At 34.8% G+C, this 19,893-nt stretch overlaps 1 protein-coding gene across 1 annotated transcript; it reads right to left on the bottom strand.

The window, feature by feature from the left end:
• Positions 1-971: 971 nt before the first annotated feature.
• LOC143387558 (caspase-13-like) lies at positions 972-18,848 on the bottom strand. The gene is made up of 6 exons (XM_076841896.2): positions 18,720-18,848; positions 17,606-17,779; positions 11,548-11,782; positions 10,213-10,356; positions 8,721-8,827; positions 972-1,070 (listed from the first exon to the last, which is right to left on the bottom strand). Exons 1-6 carry the CDS (start codon positions 18,846-18,848, stop codon positions 972-974), a joined length of 888 nt encoding a protein of 295 aa, XP_076698011.2.
• Between the last annotated feature and the right edge of the window lie 1,045 nt (positions 18,849-19,893).

Below are 19,893 nucleotides of genomic sequence, written 5' to 3'. Positions count from 1 at the left end.
AAGACTTGTTGGCACACTCTTTAGCTCTCTGGAGTTCTTTACATATCTCTATTTCTGGATATTCTAAGAGAATGAATTTCTCTTAGAAATTAATATCTGCCTCAGCATACCTGAGTTCTGTTCTGTCTTCTCAATTCAGTGAAACTCTCGTTATTTTCCTTAAATTACCTTGCCCTGAATTGTATGCTAGAATTTTATCATGACATAAAACTATTTATGGTATAGGTGTAATTTCATCTTCTGTGATTTTCTACTCTCAATGAAAGCAATCCTACTGCCCATTGTTCAGTATTTGAAAATAGTCGTTTCAATTTTTTTTCCCCAGTTTTATAATTATTTGCCACTGCAAGACAGGATCAGTATCAGCTGCTTGTCCATGGCCAAAGAAAAAAACATTATTTTTTTATATAGATTTTTAGAAGAATGTAAGAATAAAAGAATTAAACGAAATACAAAAATACAAATATAGCCCATTTGGACACAACCTGTCACCATTCTGTCTCTTACTCTAGTCACATCAAAATTTATTAACATCATTTAAAGATACACAAAGTACATGTATGAAGACTTGAATTGGGTGTCAATACATCTTATATACAAACAGAGATATGAAAAATTGTGGTATATATGTGTATTAAGAATTGCAATGCTGGGGTTGGGGATATGGTTCAAGTGGTAGCACGCTCGCCTGGCATGTGTGAGGCACTGGGTTCGATCCTCAACACCACATAAAAATAAAATAAAGATATTGTGTCTACCTAAAGCTAAAAAATAAACATTTAAAAAAATGAATTGTAATGCAAAAAAAAATGTACATGTATAATGGCATAAATTGACATGAACATACTTTAAATACAGAGATATGAAAAATTGTGCTCTATATGTGTAATAAGGATTGTAATGCATTCCACTGTTGTCGTGTATTTAAAAAAATAATAAAATCAATTAAAAAATAAAGATACTTACGGATTTTAATTGCCTGGGAAGAGGTAAAAAAGTTTAGTCAAGGTTTGTCTTTCAATTGTGGGCATCTGAGCTTTAACACCTGGTATTTCAAATGATCGTTGAACCTAAAAATAAAAATACTTTGAGTTTTGCCCTTTATGGAGAAGTAGAAAACCTATTACACCATAAGACAACATGATCATGATTGGGATTGATTCTTGCAGAGATGTGAAGGCCAAAGAGTTATAAAAACTTTAAGAGAAAAAGCCTTTAATTACACCAGCAGTTCCTCACTGGTACACATAACTTGATGCCCTAAGTCAGATACTAAAAGTCACCTTCAAATTGTAACTAATTCCAATACTCCTCCTGGGATATGGTGCTAATTGGGTCTCTCCAAAATTCCTGTTGAAGCCATAACTCCAGTATCCTAGAATTTGACTAAATTTAGAGATAAGGTTCTACATGTATGATTAAGTTAAAACAAGGCTATTGGTATGGGTGCAAATCCAATCTAAATGGTGTTCTTAGGAGGAGAGTTATGTTGGGCCCACAGAGAGACATGGGATGTGTACCCACAAAGGAAAGGCCATGTGAGAATGCAATGAGAAGTCAGCCATTTGCAAGCAAAGGAGATTCTTTAGTAGGAATATAACCTGCTGACACTTTGGTTTTGGATTTCTAGTCTTCAGATCTATTAGGAAATAAATTTCTTTCATTAAGACACCCTGTCTGGGGTTCTTTGTTGTGGTGGCTTTGGAAAGCTAATATACCCACCCAATTAATTCTACTTCCAATCTTCAAGTAAAAATGTCTCATTGAGGTAGAACTGTTATACATCCAAAGTGTATGGAGAGGTAGGTTGCTTTTAGTTTTGAGCTCTTGCAAATTTAGCTATTGTGAGTATTCACGTTGAAGTATTTGTGTTAACATATATTTTAATTTCTGGTAGAATATCTAGAACAAGAATTATTGGGTCTTATGGTAGTCATGTGATGAGCCATTTATGAACCTTCAAAAATATTTTCCAAAGTCATGTGCCATTTTAACTTCTCATGAGCTGTGTCTAAGAGTTATGGTTTTTTCACCTACACCCTGGCACTCGGTGTGTTCAGTCTTTTAAATTTTATTCATTCTTATAGATGTTGAATTTAAATTTTTCTTTCTCTCATAATTTATAACATTTAACATATTTTCATGTACTAATTTGCCATCAGAACTTTATGTGAAATGTGGGCTCAAGTGTTTTGCATTTTTTTTAGTATTTTTATATTTCTTCCTTGAGTTATTTTCTTTATATATTTAAATAAAATTGTACATATTATAAAATTTATATATATGATGAATCCAATTTCTTTATATTTTATGAACAAAAGTCATATTTTCTCCTAATCTAGCACTGTCTTTTCATTCTCCTATGTCTTTAAAAGGACAGACAATGTTGCCTTTTTTTTTTTTTTTTTTTTTGGTACTAGGGATTGAACCCAGGGGCACTCAACCACTGAGCCATGTCCCCAGCCCATTTTATATTTTATTCTGAGAGGTGTTCTCCCCAAGTTGCTCATTATCTTGCTAAATTGCTGAAGCTGGCTTTGAACTCAAGATCCTACTGCCTCAGCCTCCCAAGCCACTGGGATTTATGGGCATGTACCATCATGTCTATCTTGATAAAGTCTAATTTAACATGTTTTAACAGACTGTGCTTTGCATATTATGGTTAATCAAAACTGCAAAAATGAAACTCACAAAATTTTTCTTCTCATTTTTCCTCTAGAAGATTTATAACCATAGGTTTAACGTCTAGGTTTAGGATACATGTGAATTTGGTGCTCATATGTGGTTCCAGAGTGAATAGAAGTTCTTGTTGTCTCTCTATTTTTAGCATATAGCTATTCATTTGCTCTAGTGCTATTTACTGAAAACACCATCTCTTCTTTATTTGTAAATGTTTTCTGGATTATTAATCTCCATTATTATCTCTTTTTCTTTTATTTTTATTTTTCTTAGTTTTCTTTTCACTGACTCTTCCCAGGGATGCTCTATCACTGATCCACATCCCCAGCCATTTTATTTTATTTTATGTTATTTTGAGACAAGTTCTCACTATGTTGCTGATGCTGATCTTTGACTTGTGATCCTCCCGCCTCAGCCTCCAGAGTCCCTAGGATTACAACTATGCACCACTGAATCCACCAAGATTTTTTCCAGTTTCTTAAGGTGGAATTTGGACCATTGATTTAAGACATTTCTTTTTATTCTAATTTCTTCATGCAGTGCTCACATTGTCTTCTAAATAATAATTTAGTAATATCTCAGAGTTGATGATATGTTTCATTTACATTTTAATTTCTCTATTGACCCATGTGTTACTTAGAAATACTTTATTTATTTCAAAATATTCTAGACATCTTACTAGTTTATTCTATTCTATTTAAAGAACACATTTTTAATGAATAGTCATTTGAAGTTTATTGAGACGTTTTTTGTGGCTCAAAATAGCCATTATCTTTGTAAATGTTTTATGTGCCCTTGAGAAGACTGTCTCTGCTGCTGTCGTTGGTTGAAATACTCTGTGCCAATTGGGTCAAGTTGTATTGATTATCTTGTTCACCTCTTGTCTATCTTTGACTTCTGGGGCACTTGTTCTATCAATTATTGAGAGAAGGGTAATGAAATCTCTGATTCTAATTGTAGATTTGTCTATTTCTATGGCAGTTCTGTCCATTTCTGCTCCTTGCATGTTAAAACTATTATTAGGCATACACACATTTAATATTTTGATGTTCTCCTATTGAATAGATCCCTTTATCTTGGTGGTGTTACAAATTTTTATTTCTTCAAGTATTCTCTGCTGTGAAATCAATTTTGTCGGAATCTAATAATCCATTTCAATTTGTTGTTGATTAGGGTAGGCTTGATACACTTTTCCTATACTTGTACTGTTAACCTAGTTGTCACATTGTATTTAAAGTTGATCTGTTACAGTTGGCATTTACTTGATTTTATCTGACAATATCTGATATTTAATCTGTGTGTTCAGATGACTTTCACCTTCTTTCTAGTTATCCTGATTTTCTTGAATTGTTTTTGCTATTTAAATGTTCGTTTATACTTATTAGTTATAATTCTGATTTTATTTTAGTAATTAATTGTGGGCTTATGGTAAATAACTTTATCTTAACTTAACTTTAACTTCTGATGACATAGCCTGATCTTACACAAGTGTTACTGTGCCACCTACCTATAATGTATAGACATTATGACTATAGAAATCTATCTCTTCCAGAATTTGTTCTAGTGTCATATATTTTACTTCCACATCTGTTGTAGAACTGATACTATATTTTTATTGCATATGTTTAACCAGATGTACATATATATTGTTGCTATTTCCAGTGCTTATATTCACTTTTATAGATCTACATTTCTAATGGGTATTGTCTTACATCTTCCTGATTGACTTCCTTTAATACTTCTTGGAGTGAAATCTTTTTTTATGGTGGAAAAAAATGTTTATTTTACCTTTATTTTTGAAAGATTTCTTTTTATTTTTCTGAATAAAGAGTTTTAGGTGTACAATGACTTCATTGTTCTTATTATTCACAACTGTTTTGTAGCATGCATTATTCTTTCAATGAATTTGTTTATATTCTTTTTTTGGGGGGTACCATGGGTTGAACTCAAGGGTCCTTGATCAAACTGAGCCACATCCCTAACCTTATTTTGTATTTTATTAGAGCCAGGGTCTTACTGAGTTGCTTAGCATCTCAGTCTCACCAAATTGCTGAGGCTGTCTTTGAACTCAAGATCCTCCTACCTCAGCTTCCTGAGCCACTGGGATTATAGGTGTACACCACCGTGCTAGGCTTGTTTATATTCTTTTCTTTGTTTTTCTTCATGAAGCATTCCTCTTTCCTCACTTTGCTTTTAGGATTTTCTTATCAATAGTTTAAAAGAATAGGACTCAGGTAAGTCAAGTCTTGCCTCTTTTTCCACTATGGGTCTTTCTTTGACCTATGGGTTTATATCTTTAATAACCTTTGGACATTTTTTAATCATTATTCAACAGTTTTATTCCTCCAACTTTAGAGCATCACTTGCACATGTATTAGGCCTCTTCAATTTTTACCACCACTTACTGATGCCTTGGCCATTTTCTGGTGGTGGTTATATTCCTTTTTTGCTCTCTGTGCCTTATCTTATACAATTTACTCAAATCAATTTTTCTTCTGTAATATCTAATATGCTCCTAATTCTATCCAGTATATATATATATATATATATATATATATATATATATATATATATATTTTTTTTTTTTTATCTAAAACATCCTAGTTTTCACATCTCAAAATTTAATTCAGGCTGTGTGCAGTGGCACATGACTGTAATCCTAACAGCTCTGGAGGCTGAGGCAGGAGGATCAGAAGTTCAAGGCCAGCTTCATCAATGGCCAGGCACTAAGCAACTAAGTGAGACCCTGTCTCTAAATAAAATACAAAAAAAAATGATCTGGGGATGTGGCTCAGTGGTTGAGTGCTTCTTAATTTACTACCAGGTACCAAAATTTAAAAATAAAATTAATTCAAGCCTTTTTATATTTTCCATGATTCTACTTGGCTATTAAAAATGTGGAATATATTTATTTTTTATTTATTTATTTTTTTATTGGTTGTTCAAAACATTACAAAGCTCATGGCATATCATCTTCCATACATTTGATTCAAATGGGTTATCAGCTCCCATTTTTACCCCAATTACAAGTTGCAGAATGACATCGGTTACACATCCACATTTTTACATAATACCATATTAATGACTGTTGTATTCTGCTACCTTTCCTATCCCCTACTATCCCCCCTCCCCTTCCCTCTCCTCTTCCCTCTCTACCCCATCTGCTGTGGTTTAATTCTCTCCCTTTTTTTTTTTCCCCTTTCCCCTCACAAACTCTTATATGTAGTTTTATGTAACAATGAGGGTCTCCTTCCATTTCCATACAGTTTCCCTTCTCTCTCCCTCTCTCCCACCCCACTCGTCTCTGTTAAATGTTAATCTTTTCCTCATGCTCTTCTTCCCTGTTCTGATCTTGGTTGCTCTCTTTATATCAAAGGAGACATTTGGCATTTGTTTTTTAAGGATTGGCTAGCTTCACTTAGCATTATCTGCTCTAATGCCATCCATTTCCCTGCAAAATCCATGATTTTGTCATTTTTTAGTGCTGCGTAATACTCCATTGTGTATAGATGCCACAGTTTTTTAATCCATTCATCTATTGAAGGGCATCTAGGTTGATTCCAAAGTCTAGCTATTGTGAATTGTGCTGCTATGATCATTGAAGTGGCAGTATCCCTATAGTATGCTCTTTTGAGGTCCTCAGGGAATAGACCGAGAAGGGCAATAGCTGGGTCAAATGATGGTTCCATTCCCAGCTTTCCTAGGTATCTCCATACTGCTTTCCATATTGGCCGCACCATTTTGCAGTCCCACCAGCAATGTACAAGTGTACCCTTTTCCCCACATCCTCGCCAGCACTTATTGCTACTTGACTTCCTAATGGCTGCCAATCTTACTGGAGTGAGATGGTATCTTAGGGTGGTTTTGATTTGCATTTCTCTGACTGCTAGAGATGGTGAGCATAAAAATGTGGAATATATTTACAATAACTGTTATATTGTACTTTTCTGCTAATCCTGACATCTGTGTCAGTATGGGTAAATTTTCATTGATTGAATTCTTAATACTCAGTTTTAATTTCCTAATTATTTACTTCCCTGATATCTTATTAAATGGATGTCAAATAGCATTTATTCACACATATAACTCACAATACATATTCATATAATTATGCTTTGTTTTTACATACTATAGGTTGAGATTTATTGGATCTTTCTGGATTGTGCTTTTAAGATTTATTAGGTAGGACCAGAGAATTATTTATTGTGAGGCTCTTTGTTTTCTAAAATTTAGGAACAATACATCTGAGTTCTTAACAGGTATATATTGAGATTTTTCCAGACTGGCTGTTGGGAATAGGCACTCTTCCTGTTTCTTTATAAATATCACAATGCTGTTTCTGTCAACCCATCAGTGTGATATTTATTTATTTATATAATAATTATAACAAGTGATGCTTAACCACTGAGCCACATCCCCAGGTCATATATATATATTTTATTTAAAAATAAAATCTCATTAAGTTGCTTAGGACTTCACTAAGATGCTAAGGCTGGTTTTGAACTTCCAACCACCTGCCTCAGCCTCCCAAGCTGCTGGGATTACAGTCATGTGCCACTATGCCCAGCTTTTAGTGTGATTCTTTCCCCTAATTAAAGTAGTCTCCTTATGCACATGCCAAACCGTACTCTGCTGAAGATCTCCACAGTTCTCTGTGTAGCTCCCTGCCCTTTATTATCATGTGCTGTGAATTCTAACTACATGTTCTGCCTGGACTCTCAGCTCTATCTTCTCAAATTTTGAGTCTACCAGATTCTACATTGCTTCTACCTCCCAGTGTTGTGCCCTGCAAATTCTCAAGATTATTAAATCATGAGATAATTGTAGGACTCGCCCTGTTTGCTTCCCATCTCTCAGGGCATAGGGACCTTCATTGTCTGATGTTCAGTACACGTGACTATTACTGCTTCATGTAAGTTTTCTATTTTGTGTGTACCAGAAATGGTACAAATTGAGTGTGTTATCCCGACTTAGCTAGAAGAGTCTCTGATCTCTAAATTATAACTATCAAATTTACCCTCATGGTTTATGTCTTGGAGTCTTAACCCTTAGAGATTCCTTCAATTCTCCAGACCTGCTCCTTTCAATCCTTTGGAATCCCAGTGTTTTGTCCCTTAAGATCTTATTTCACATTTTTCATTTGCTTGTTCTCATTCCCTCCTATACCTTTTACATTGGTCAGTAAAAACAATTTTTAGGCCAGTCATAAACACATCCTAGCCAGGTGTGGTGGTGCCTGCTTGTTCAGGAGGTTGAGGCAGGAAGATCACAACTTCAAAGCCAGTCTCAGCAGCTTAGCAAGGTCCTTGCAACTTAATCAGACTATGTCTCAAAATAAAAAATGAAAAAAGAACTGGAGATGTGGCTCAGTGTTTAAGTGTCCCTGGGTTCAATTCCTGGTACAAAAAAAGAAAACAAAAACCCATAAAACAAACAAGCAAAAACAATGAAAACATACCCACACCAACACCCATACTAATAGTCCTATTCTATCAAGCTATGGACAACCACGGCTAACATAGGACTTATTCCTTCCTTTCACAAAACTCTCTTATTCTTTTCTCTAAAAATATGAAGGACCTATTTTTGAGTGATGTGCTTTTTAATTCTCTATATTCTACTAGAATATTAGCTATGAAAGTAGTGACTGTGTCTGCTCATTTTTATTGCATTGTCTGCATCAGGAATCCACAGTTCTTATTGAACAGGAACTCAACAAATGTAAAAAAAGAAAAGAAGGTTTGCACCAAAAGCATTCCATAATTTGAATATTTAAATAAATATCATTCCATATGACAGATTATATTCGTATAAAGATGCACTCAGAAATAAATACAGCCTATCCTTACTCATCTCCCAAATTTTTAAAATTCTGATACAGATTTATTTTTTCCTATCAGAATGAGGTAATTTAAAAATAGTTAGAAAGCAAAGTGTGTTGCACTCTGAACAACATCCTATCAAAATACGTAACTAGGTTATCTTGCACAATCGTTCTCGCTTTTACAATAAGTGATGTAAGAAGTAATATATGATCTTACCATCATAAATATTTCTGTTAGGTGACAATACCAAGAATGTTCTTGAATATTATTTATGAGTTCTGTGATGAAGATGGAACCATTTTTTTTCCTCCAAGAAAGATTATCTGTGAGTAAAGACAAGGATAAATCTTGAGCTGTAGCCTTCATCCTTTCAAAAAAGGAAGCGATTATAAATAACTTTGAACAGATTTAAGGAAGGAGGAAAATAACTCAGATAACTGTGTTTGACTTTAAACACAAAGGGTAACAAGATGGGCTCTGATCAGACCATAAAGGGTATCATCTGAGGCTTGTAGCATCACAGGTGCAGGAGTAGGGCTCTGGAACCGTGGTTCTGTGGTTCAGAATATATCTGCAGAATATATACTACCAATATACATTGGTAGTATTGGTCACATTTTCTAGTAGATTTTTTTTTTTTTACTTAATCTTCAAATTTTCCTCAAGGCAAAATAGCTGCTCAGTGACAAGCAGTTGTTGAACTCATAGATAACAAGCTAGCCAATGGAAGACAGAGGGTGCTCTGTCCTTGTTAACAATGATTGGTTCAAATTCCATCTTAGTCAATGACAGAGATGTCTTCTACTAAGGCTATTCTGTTCTATTTTTTAGTAGCTCTTTCCTTAGAACAAAAGTCTGTGTTTCTGACGCTGGAATTGCCCAAAGTTGCAATTAGATAGGCTGTATATTGTTTTCATTGGTATACCTCAAATAGCCTGATCTTCAGAGTCAAACTAACTTGGATTCATACCTGAAAAATACTGCTAGTGTTTATTCAGGCAATTTATATGTTTTTGTGAAATTCATGAAAGAAGAATGACAAAGCTTACCTGTCAGATATGTGCTAAATAGTAAATAAATATACATACACAAAATAAATAAATAATTTATATTAAGAATAAGCTTTTGCTTGAACATTTCATAAATCCTGTTTTTCCCCAGCCACTGACAATTATCTTCTCTGAAATATGCTACCTTCTTTTTCAAATGGAATTGCCTTAAATATGATGATTTTTAAAATTGGTTCTCTAAAATTTTTTTATAACTCCTAGTTTGCCATTTTATGTCACCAGGTGCTGCTTATTATTTGGTGATCTTTTGACAACATCTAACACTTAGGTTTTTTTGATTTTCCAAACTAGAAATTTTAATTTTTTGAAAAAGAGGTCACATTCCCTTTTTCATTTAAAAATATCCTCAGTGGTAAAAGCAATGCATTCATACCAGTAGACTCATCAAACCATTACTGCTGTGAGCCTACTGACCAATCACCTACAAAGTGAATAAGGAAGACTGGCATCTGGAAGGATGTAGAGCAGAAGAGGCCCCTACTGCCACTAAACTGTAAAAGAATGCTACAGAAACGTGGATGGGATCTCCATTCCTTTCCCATTCCCTAGTAAAATTTTCTGGCCATGTAGGCAGACAGGCCTCCTTCTCACATATCCTAACCCATCCATGCAACACATACATCCAACGAAATGCATACGTGGTGTTGAAGAGCAGAAAGCAACAAAGTCCTTCTCCACATGGGCCTTGTGGACACCATCATGCATCGGGTTCTCAGAAAACTGTGAAGAGCTGTCCACTGAGCCTGCTGGAGAATCGCTGACCCACACCTCTCCAGTGTTTCCTATGGAGAATGATATGCTGTTATTTACTTACTCACTGCTGAATACATGTTAGTTCTTTGACAACTAAATAAATGGGATAAAATTTTATAAAGATTTTCAATTTCACACACACACACACACACACACACACACACACACACACACTATGGGTCTAGCATAGCCATAGAGAATGTCAATGAATAGCAATCACATTCTTGACCCAGAAGGTACCAACTGAGCAGAGGAAGTATTGCTGCTATAAACATACATTGGCTATGCCTGAGTAAAGAGAGTCGTTTTTAGTTTCATGACAGTTAAAGTGACAATAACACAAAGGTAAGGGAGGAAATAACTACTCTGTGCAAAAACAGACATTAAATTCTAAACCTCTCTTTTCACTTCCTTTCCTTCCTAATTGCTACTTCTTCCTTCTAAACCATTCCTCAAGTGATATAATTAAAGTTAAAAAAAAGTTATAGGAAAAATAAATGCCATAATAATTTTATTTTATTTATCTTATTACAGTATAATTTACATACAGTAAAATTCATCATTTTGGTGAATTTTAACATATGTACAGTCATATTGCTACCTCTGTAACAAGATGTAGTATAACCCTCCCATCTTCAGCTTCTGACAATTATTACCTTATGTTATCCCTATATTTTTGGCTTTTTCCAAATGCCATGTAAAATAGAATCATGTAGCATGCAATCTTTCAGATCTAGTTTCTTTCACTCACTTTGCATTGTTTAATTATTTTGAGACTGGATCTTACTATGTTGCTCCTGTTGGTCTTGAACTCCTGCATCAAGCTTGCTAATAGCTAAGACTACAGGCACAGGTCCCCAGCTTTAATTTGGATCCCTCACTTTCAGGTGAAATACTTCACAGTCAGAGATCATAAAATTTTAATAACATATTTTTAAATTAAACCCTCTTCATGCCACAATTTTAATAATTCTATGTAAAAAAATAATTTAGAATTCATATTATCATCACCACTTAACTGTGGTTCATTGATGATTTACTTTTAAGTTGGATAGCATTTCTCTATTGCCATCCCTAAATGCTCTTTCCAAAGAAATCTGTTTGATATAATGGCACAAAAGTAAGGTTCATGGTATTTCACCAGATAGAAAGCACATAGTATAAAGCCTCAGCCTGCATGACATACACCTTTCTTATCCCTGGGCCCCATTGCAACTCACCCCCTCTACAGGCCTGGATGATGATGACCTTGGGTTTGTCCTTCAAATGGGAACAGTTCTGGTTGTTGAAAATCTGGAAGATGGAATCATAAGGCAACACATCTTGTGTTTCATCACCATGTGTGATCCCACAGATCGCATCAAAGATGCCATGGGACATGAACACCAAGAATGTGCTGTCTGAGGACTTGTGCTCTAGACGGGCAGCAAAATCTCTTAGGACTCTCTTCATGGCCTGTGAGAGAAAACATTTCATCATCACAACACAATACCTACACTTTCCCATGTTAAGGCTTTGAGCAATAAAAAGAATAAATATCAAGTGACTGGCACATTTCAGAGCTTAATTTATAAAACATAACATGGACGACAGCCATTATTATTTTTTGTTGCTATTAATGTTATTGTACTAATTCAGGAAAACATTTCAATACTCTATATGTTTCCCTTAATTTATTCATAATATACTGGCAAATGTTTTATTGTGACAAAATGTGCATAATCCATTATTTATCATTTCAATAATTTGTGACCTTATAATTCAAATACATTCATATTGTTTGATACAATCATCACTACTTTCTGTACTAAACTTTTTCACCATCCCCAACAAAAACTGCATTCATTAATTTTAACTCTTCCTTATCTCCTAGTAAACTCTATTCCACTTTCGTTTTCCTATGAATTTGCTTATACTAAGTTTATCACATAAGTCAAAACATAGGACATTTATCCATCCTTTTCATTAAACTCAAAGTTTTAAGGCCCATTCATGTTGTAGAAGATATCAAAATCTCACTTCTTTTTATGACCAAATGATATTCTATTCTATCTTTATGCCACATTTTACCAACCTATTCATTTGTGGATGGACACTTGATTTTTTTCACACTAAACTTTTGTAAGTAATATTACAATGATATAAATAACGACATACAAGTATATCTGCTTGAGTCTCTGCTTTTGATATGTTTAGATATAAATGTAATTAGGAGTGTAATCAGTGGGCCATATAGTAGTGTAATCTTTTAAGAACCACCCCAGAGTGTTTTCCACAGTGACTACGTCACTTTACATAACAAACATCAAAACACAAGTTTCTAAGTTTTTCACATTCTGGCCAATACCTGTTATTTTCCTCTTCCTCTTTCTTCTCCTCCTCTCATCATGGTCAACCTAGTAGGTGTGAAGTGGTGACTCATTGTGGTTTTGATTTCCATTTTTCAGGTGAATAATGATGTTGAGCATCTTTGCATATGCTTACTGGTTATTTGTTTGTATTCTTTGGAGAAATAACTATCAAGTTCTTAGCTAATTATTTTTTTTGAATCAGATTGCTATTGAGTTTTAGGAGTTATTTGTATATTCTGGATATTAGTCCCTTAACAGGTATCTGATACACAAACCATTCTGCAGCTTACATTTTCACTCTCTTGTTCATATCTTTTGACACAGTTATATTCATCAATTATTTTTTTGTTGCCTGTGCATTTGACGACATATCCATAAAATTGTTTCCATGTTTGATGTCATGAGAAATTTATTCAATGTTTTCTTCCTTGAGATTTATAATTTCAGCTCTTAATTCTAGATCTCTGATTGATTAAAACTTAATAATGATAGTATATATAATTTCTGTTAGGACTCCAACTTGATCTTGCATGAGAATATCTAGTTTTTCCAGTATCATTTGTTGAGAAGAAAAAGACTCTCCCTTCCTCACTGAATAGTCTTGGCATCCTTGTTGAAATCAATTAAACACAAATATGAAGCTCTCTGTTCTATTCCATTGCTCTATATGTCTGTATTTATGATGGTATCTGTAAGAGTTCTGACTGTGGAAATATATAGGACAGCGTTCCTCTAGTGAGCCAATTCCCAAGGGATAACAGGCACCCTGTTTTCCACAGTTGGAATATTCTGCAGTTTTCCCCAGGAACTAGAAAGATAACTAATCCACGTGCAAGGCCTACCTGCTATGGCAATGCCCTTAGGCTCTATGCCTCAACCTTAATGTCAGGTATATAGCTCCTGGTAATAAAGGAATGTGCTATACCTATAATGTTTCACCAAGCTCCAGTGCTCCAGGACCTGCCCACCTAATGCCTAATGGTAACTTCAGATAATGGGCTTTCTTGAGAGCTACACAAAGCTCTTCACATTGCATATTGAACTGTAGAATGTAACTGCAGAATAAGCAAACTTTGTGATACAATAAACAATAATGTAGTTATGGCACTAATGACTTAATGTAACCTATTAGGGTAAATAAAGGTGGCCGCTTAGATGAGCGGCCATTTTTCTGCTTTGGCATCTTGTCTCTGTGTTTCCTTTTATTTCTTTTCTTTTTTTTTTTAGAGTATTCAAGTTTATTTATTTATTTTTATGTGGTGCTGAGAATCGAACCCAGGGCCTTGCACATGCGAGGCGAGCGCTCTACCGCTGAGCCACAACCCCAGCCCCTTCTTTAATTTCTTTATAGGTATCATATGTTTTAATTACTTTAAAAAGAATGCATTTAGCTTTCTTTTTCTTTTTCAAGGTTGTTTTGGATATCTGAGCTTCTTTGAAATTCTCTATAAATTTGAGAATTGGCTTTTCAAATTCACACCCTCCCTCAAAAAAAAAAATAAAGTCTGTTGGATTTTTGATAGATTTCACTGTATATGTAGATCACTTATGACAGCATTAGCATGTTAATAGTATTCCCTTCCAATGCATAAACATGGATTATCTTTCTATTTGTTTCGATTTTCTGTATTTCAACAATATTTATTTAGTAGTTTTTGATGTTCATGTCTCTCAGTTCCTTTGTTAGATTTATTCCTAAGTATTGTATGCTTTTAGGTGTTACAAATAGAATTGGTTTTCTAATTTTCATTTCAATGTGCATTCTAGCATATAGAAACACAAGACCCTATTTTTATGTTAATCTTGTACTTTGCAACTCCTATGATGATGACTTTTTTTATTAGTTCTGATAGCCTTCTATTATAAAGCTAGTGGTAGAATCTGTGAATAAATAGCATTCCCTCTTCATTATCAGTCTGTATGCCTCTTACTTCTTCTTTCTAATAGTTCTGGCTAGATCTCAAGTACAATGTTGAATGCACTGATGAAAGTGATCATTCTTACCCTGCTGACTGATCTAGGAGAAAAACTTTATCTGAGTTTCTCATGAATACTATTTAGCAGATTGAGAAATTTTCTCTCTATTCATAGTTTTCTGAGAGCTTTCTTTGTGCAAATGTGGATTTTGTCAAATTCTTTGTATCCATTAATTTGAGTCATCACAAATTTGTTGTTTTTGTTCCTGTCATCCTGTCCATGTGATCTATCATCCATTGTTTCTCTTATGTTGAAACACCACCACACTCCTGGGATAAATCCCACTTGGTTAAAGTAAAGAATCCTCTTTATTTACAAAATATATTGTTCTGAGATTTTATTTTTCTGATGATTCTTATATTCAGCTTTAGGATTAGAGTAATTCTAGCCTCATAAAATGGGATGGGTTATAAATTGTTTTCTCATCTTGAATTTCTTGGAATATTGAGAAAATTGCTGTTAATTTTTTAAGTGTTTGGTGGAATTCATTGGTTAAGCCAGTATTCTTTGTTGTGATGTTTTTGATTACTGATTGAATCTTCTGACTTGTATAGATTTATTTCAAATTTCTTTATTTTCATAATTTAGTTATGATAAGCTGTGTGTTCCTAAGAAAATACCCATTTCATTTCAGTTATCTAATCTGTTGGCATATAGTTATTCATAGTTAAAATCTTTTTAAATCTCTGTAAGTTTGAACGTAATGTTCTCTTTTTCATTTCCAATTTTAATTATTTGCTTCCTTGTCCTCAATCTGTGGTTTATTTTAAAGAACTAAGATTTTATTTACTTTTCCTATTAGTTTTAGATTTTCATTCAATTATTGTACTTCTCAGCTCCAGAATTTCTTTTTGTTCCATTTTATACTTTCTATCTCTGTATTGATATTCTCATTTTGTTTAGATATCTTATATCTGGTTTTGCCTATGTCATTTGTTAACTCTCAGAGCATATTCAAGAGATCTATGTAAAGCTTCTATCTAATAATTCTTCAATCTGTGCTTCCTCTTGGATTTCTCCCTTAGATTTATTTTGCTCTTTCCCAATTTTTCTGTAGCTTGTAATATTTTTAGCTAAATATTTGAGTATTATATAATTGTTACCTTCAAATTTCTATATAAAACAACATGGGATTTGAATATAACCTACACCACACCCCCAAATACTTCAAATAATCTCTAGATTGATTATAATACCTAATATAATATAAATGCTCTGCAAAGAGTTATTGTACTTTATTGCTTATAGACTAAAAAAGAAAAAAAATTGGTACATATTCAGTACCAATGCACATCTTAATTGAATATTTTCAAACTTTGATTGGTTGATTGTGTTGATATGAAACCTGTGGATACCAAGGCCAAGAGCAATGGTGTTACTTTGGATTTCCCCTTTCTTTGAAGTTGATGTTTTTACTTATTGTTTGTTTTAATATATCTCTGTGTCAGAAATCAGTCTGAGGTGAAAGTTTAAGATCTTTTTAGGTATTTTTTTGAGCCTGGGCATATGTGGTGGCTTCCTAAATTCCCTCATATATGCTCTTGTTTTTAAATGTTTATAAAAGACTATCAGTCACTGAAATGTTTGGAAACTGTTTATTTGGTGAGGGTTCAAACATGGCATCCAGCTTACATGCCCACAGTTCTCAGTAGGAGCACATATCTCCAATATTTGGAGAAAAGGTCTTTTTTCCACTCTTTCTCCAGCAAGTTGTACCATAAATGCAGCTTGCCATCCCCATGGCTACCTGCCCCACGTTGCGGAGTGTGATATGGGATAGGTAGCTACCAATATTAGCTGCAATTTATCATTCAGTCTGTTCCTTAGAAGATTGAAAGTATTCAAACAAAATCCAGAGTCCAAAGAGTAACTTCATTGCTTTCTGCCAGTATAATTTTCAAGAGGTGCTTCTTACTGCTCCAACTTTCCTGATATCCTTCTCCTATGATGCTAAATTATTATTATTAACATTATTATAGTTGTAAATGGACAAAATGCCTTTGTTTATTTTTATGTGGTGCTGACAGGATCAAACACAGTGCCTTGCACATGGTAGGCAAGCACTATGCTACTGAGCTACAGTCCCAACCTTGGGATGCTAACTTTTAAACATTTTCATCCCCAGATCATTTTTTTGCTCTTATCTTCCTTGATTGTGTCTCTACAGACAATACCTGTTGATTTCTATTGTCAACAAACTCCATATTGTTTTTGCCCAATAAAAGGCACTGGCAGGAGACTAGAGGAGAATGGAAAACAGCAGTAGTAAAAAGTCAAGATATTTTACTCCTCCACATGCCTATATGCCCCAGTGCTGCCACAGTTCTGCTGGGGACCATGACTTCTCTGGCTGCAATGCCTTCTGTGTGAACACTTCTCCAGTTCTCCACACATGCTGGCAGAAAGTGTGTGTGTGCTTCCTAAGTAAAGTGATCAGTTTGGGGCTTAAGAATAATAAAAATAAGAATAAAATGAAAATACTGTCGCTGAAATATATACACACAAACACATGTGCATATATGTATGCTTATACACACAGTGTGTGTTTATATTCACTGCTCCAAGGTAACATAGGCAACTATCAATGACAGCTTTGACTTTTTCATTTTCAAATTGAAAAAATAGCAGCTTGATCAGGTAGTGCATGCCTATAATTTCAATATAATTGGCAATGGGAGTGCAAGTTCAAGGACAGGCTCAGAAATTTAGCCAGACCCTCAACAAGTTTGTGAGAATTTTTCTCAAATAAAAAATAAAAATAAAAAAGCTGGGGCCCTAACTCAGTGATAAAGCACCTCTGGGACCAAGAAAAAAAAAAAGGAGAAGAAGAAGAATGAAAGAAAGAGCTGAAAAAGCAAAACAAGTACCAGATAAATGAGATGAATGGCCCTCAAATAGAGGTACATGGGCATATATAAGTATGTGTACCAAATAGGGAAGGGGGCCTTACCCTGGCTGTGAGATTTCTTTCTACAACAACAGTGTAGCCCAGGTCTTCAAGCAGCCTCTGCATCCCTTGGATGTCATATTCAGACCCATTGCGCCTTGGGAGAGAGTCAAACTTTGTGTTACAGATGATGAGGGCCAGGCGAGTGCGGGTCGCCTTCTCTCTGATTGGGTAGATCTGCAGAATAATGCCAAGTTATGTGCAATTAAAGTTCTCAATATATTAACAGCATACTCAGGCAACACTCTCAATGACATGAAATAACTGTTTGTTCATCTGCCAACTTTTGCTGGAACCATTTCTTTCTCTCCTTCTTTAATGGTAGAAAGAGTTTTAGAAAGAAATCAGACAAAATAAGGGGAATAGGGAAAGCTACAGCAAGAAAAGCAAACTCCCAGAGTAATGAATAAGAACAGATGTGGGCTATTTATTCAATGATCTCATGGAGTAGACTAGAATACTTTTTGTCCTTCCTTGTCCCTTTCCTTATATTTAGCCAAACTTTATCTGCTATAAAAGACCCATATCAAAATTCTTGAATACTAGATCATTCCCCACCTTCTTCAGTTGACATTGATCATAACAATCCTTAATTTTATTTTATAGTATCTATATATAAACACAAAGTAGCATCAATATATCATGCATCAAAACATTATTGTTTCATTATTGCACATCTAATTTTCCTGATAGAATAAAATCCCTTCTGTCAAGATCATATTACAATAAAATACTCATATACAGTTATTTTTTGACCCTTGAGGTACTTTCATATATCTTAAAAAAAACCCACTGTCAGCCAGCTATGGTGGCTCATACCTGTAATCCCAGTGGCTTGGGAGGCTGAGGCAGGAGGATTGCAAGTTCAAAGCCAGCCTCAGCAATTTAGCAAAGCCCTAATCAACTTAGTGGGATCCTCTCTCAAAATTAAAAAAAAAAAAAAATGCTGGGGATGTTAGGATGTTGCTCAGTGATTAAGTACCCCTAGGTTAAATCTAGGTTCAACTCTCTGGTACAAAAAAAAAAAATACTATTACTCTTAAGTCCTCTGTGTATTTACATCTAAGGAATCTTTCTACTTCATTTGATTCACTATTCCATTAATTTTCCATCTCACCCTTCCAGCCTCCTTTGTGCATAGTTCCAGGAAATTTTGACGAGGACAAAGCTTGAGTAAGCCTCTGGATTCTTCAGATACTGGCTCTGGTCTGCCATCAATAGCTTCTGCACAAATTTTAAAAGACATGACAAATGTGATATATGGTATCCTGGTTCTGTTGGTGCATCGCAGAACCCAAATCTCCCCAGTAATTGTCAGAGTGTACTAATTCTCTTGGAATACAAAAGAAAACTTTGTGGGAAAACTGTTAGCTGGTAAAAACTAGTTGTGTCCAACATCTTGTTAATTTAGGTAAATTGTGGTCAGGCAAGAGTTGTTGCTCCTTTGTGGGAAAAGTTAACTGATTAAGAGAGCTACTCCAGATGCAGCAATATATGCATGTGACTCTGGTGAAGACTAGGAAACAATAGGTCTAATAAGACTCTATTGATCTGTCTTGGTTCTGAAAACTTCATTAAGAATCTCCTTTGAATCTAATCTCAGATTTATAAGGATTGTCTAGCTGGTCCCTAAGAAGAGCTAGAATGTGCTTTGTTTTGGATGGATAACTCTCCCAAGTCTCTCTCATTGTATGTAGTTATCAACATTGGATTCTCATTTCTCCTTGATTTCTTTATAAGGCTATTTTTAAAAGCTGAGTGCTTGGCTCTACTGAACAATGGAGGACAGGTTGTCCAGTTGTTTATCCTTTCTTTTCAAGTCATGGAGCAGCCAAGATGCCAGGGCATCAGTGGGGTGGGTGGTGGTGACCAGCAGTCCTTGCTGAGGATCGAGAACTCAGAATATAGGTCCATTGACCGGGCAAAGTGTGTGAAAGTCATCAAAAGTCTCATCAAGCAGACTCAGGCTGGAGAATATGGATACTCATTTCCTCCCTGAGTAGTCTTTGATGCTTTCTTGGGGGAAATAGTCATTCTATCCCTAATGAGCCTCAAAAGAAAGAAAAAGGTGTGGACAAATGTTGCGGGTTTTGGTTTGTTTGGTTGATTGAAATCAGAGAAGAGTAAGGCAATGATTAGAAGTAATGGCATGTTTGACACAGAGTCACAAGAAACAGAGTCCCTGTGGATCTCTGATTTGGCATCACTGGACAGAAAGGTCTGTTTGCACAACACAATACAGCTTGGCCGTCCTCAGGATGGGATTTGGAAGCAGGCTTTACTCCTGTTTC

Source organism: Callospermophilus lateralis, chromosome 2 (genome assembly GCF_048772815.1).
Source record: "Callospermophilus lateralis isolate mCalLat2 chromosome 2, mCalLat2.hap1, whole genome shotgun sequence".
Lineage (NCBI taxonomy): Eukaryota > Metazoa > Chordata > Mammalia > Rodentia > Sciuridae > Callospermophilus > Callospermophilus lateralis.
The sequence above is the reverse complement of the archived record's forward strand: the minus strand, read 5'-3'. Positions and strand labels throughout refer to the sequence as shown.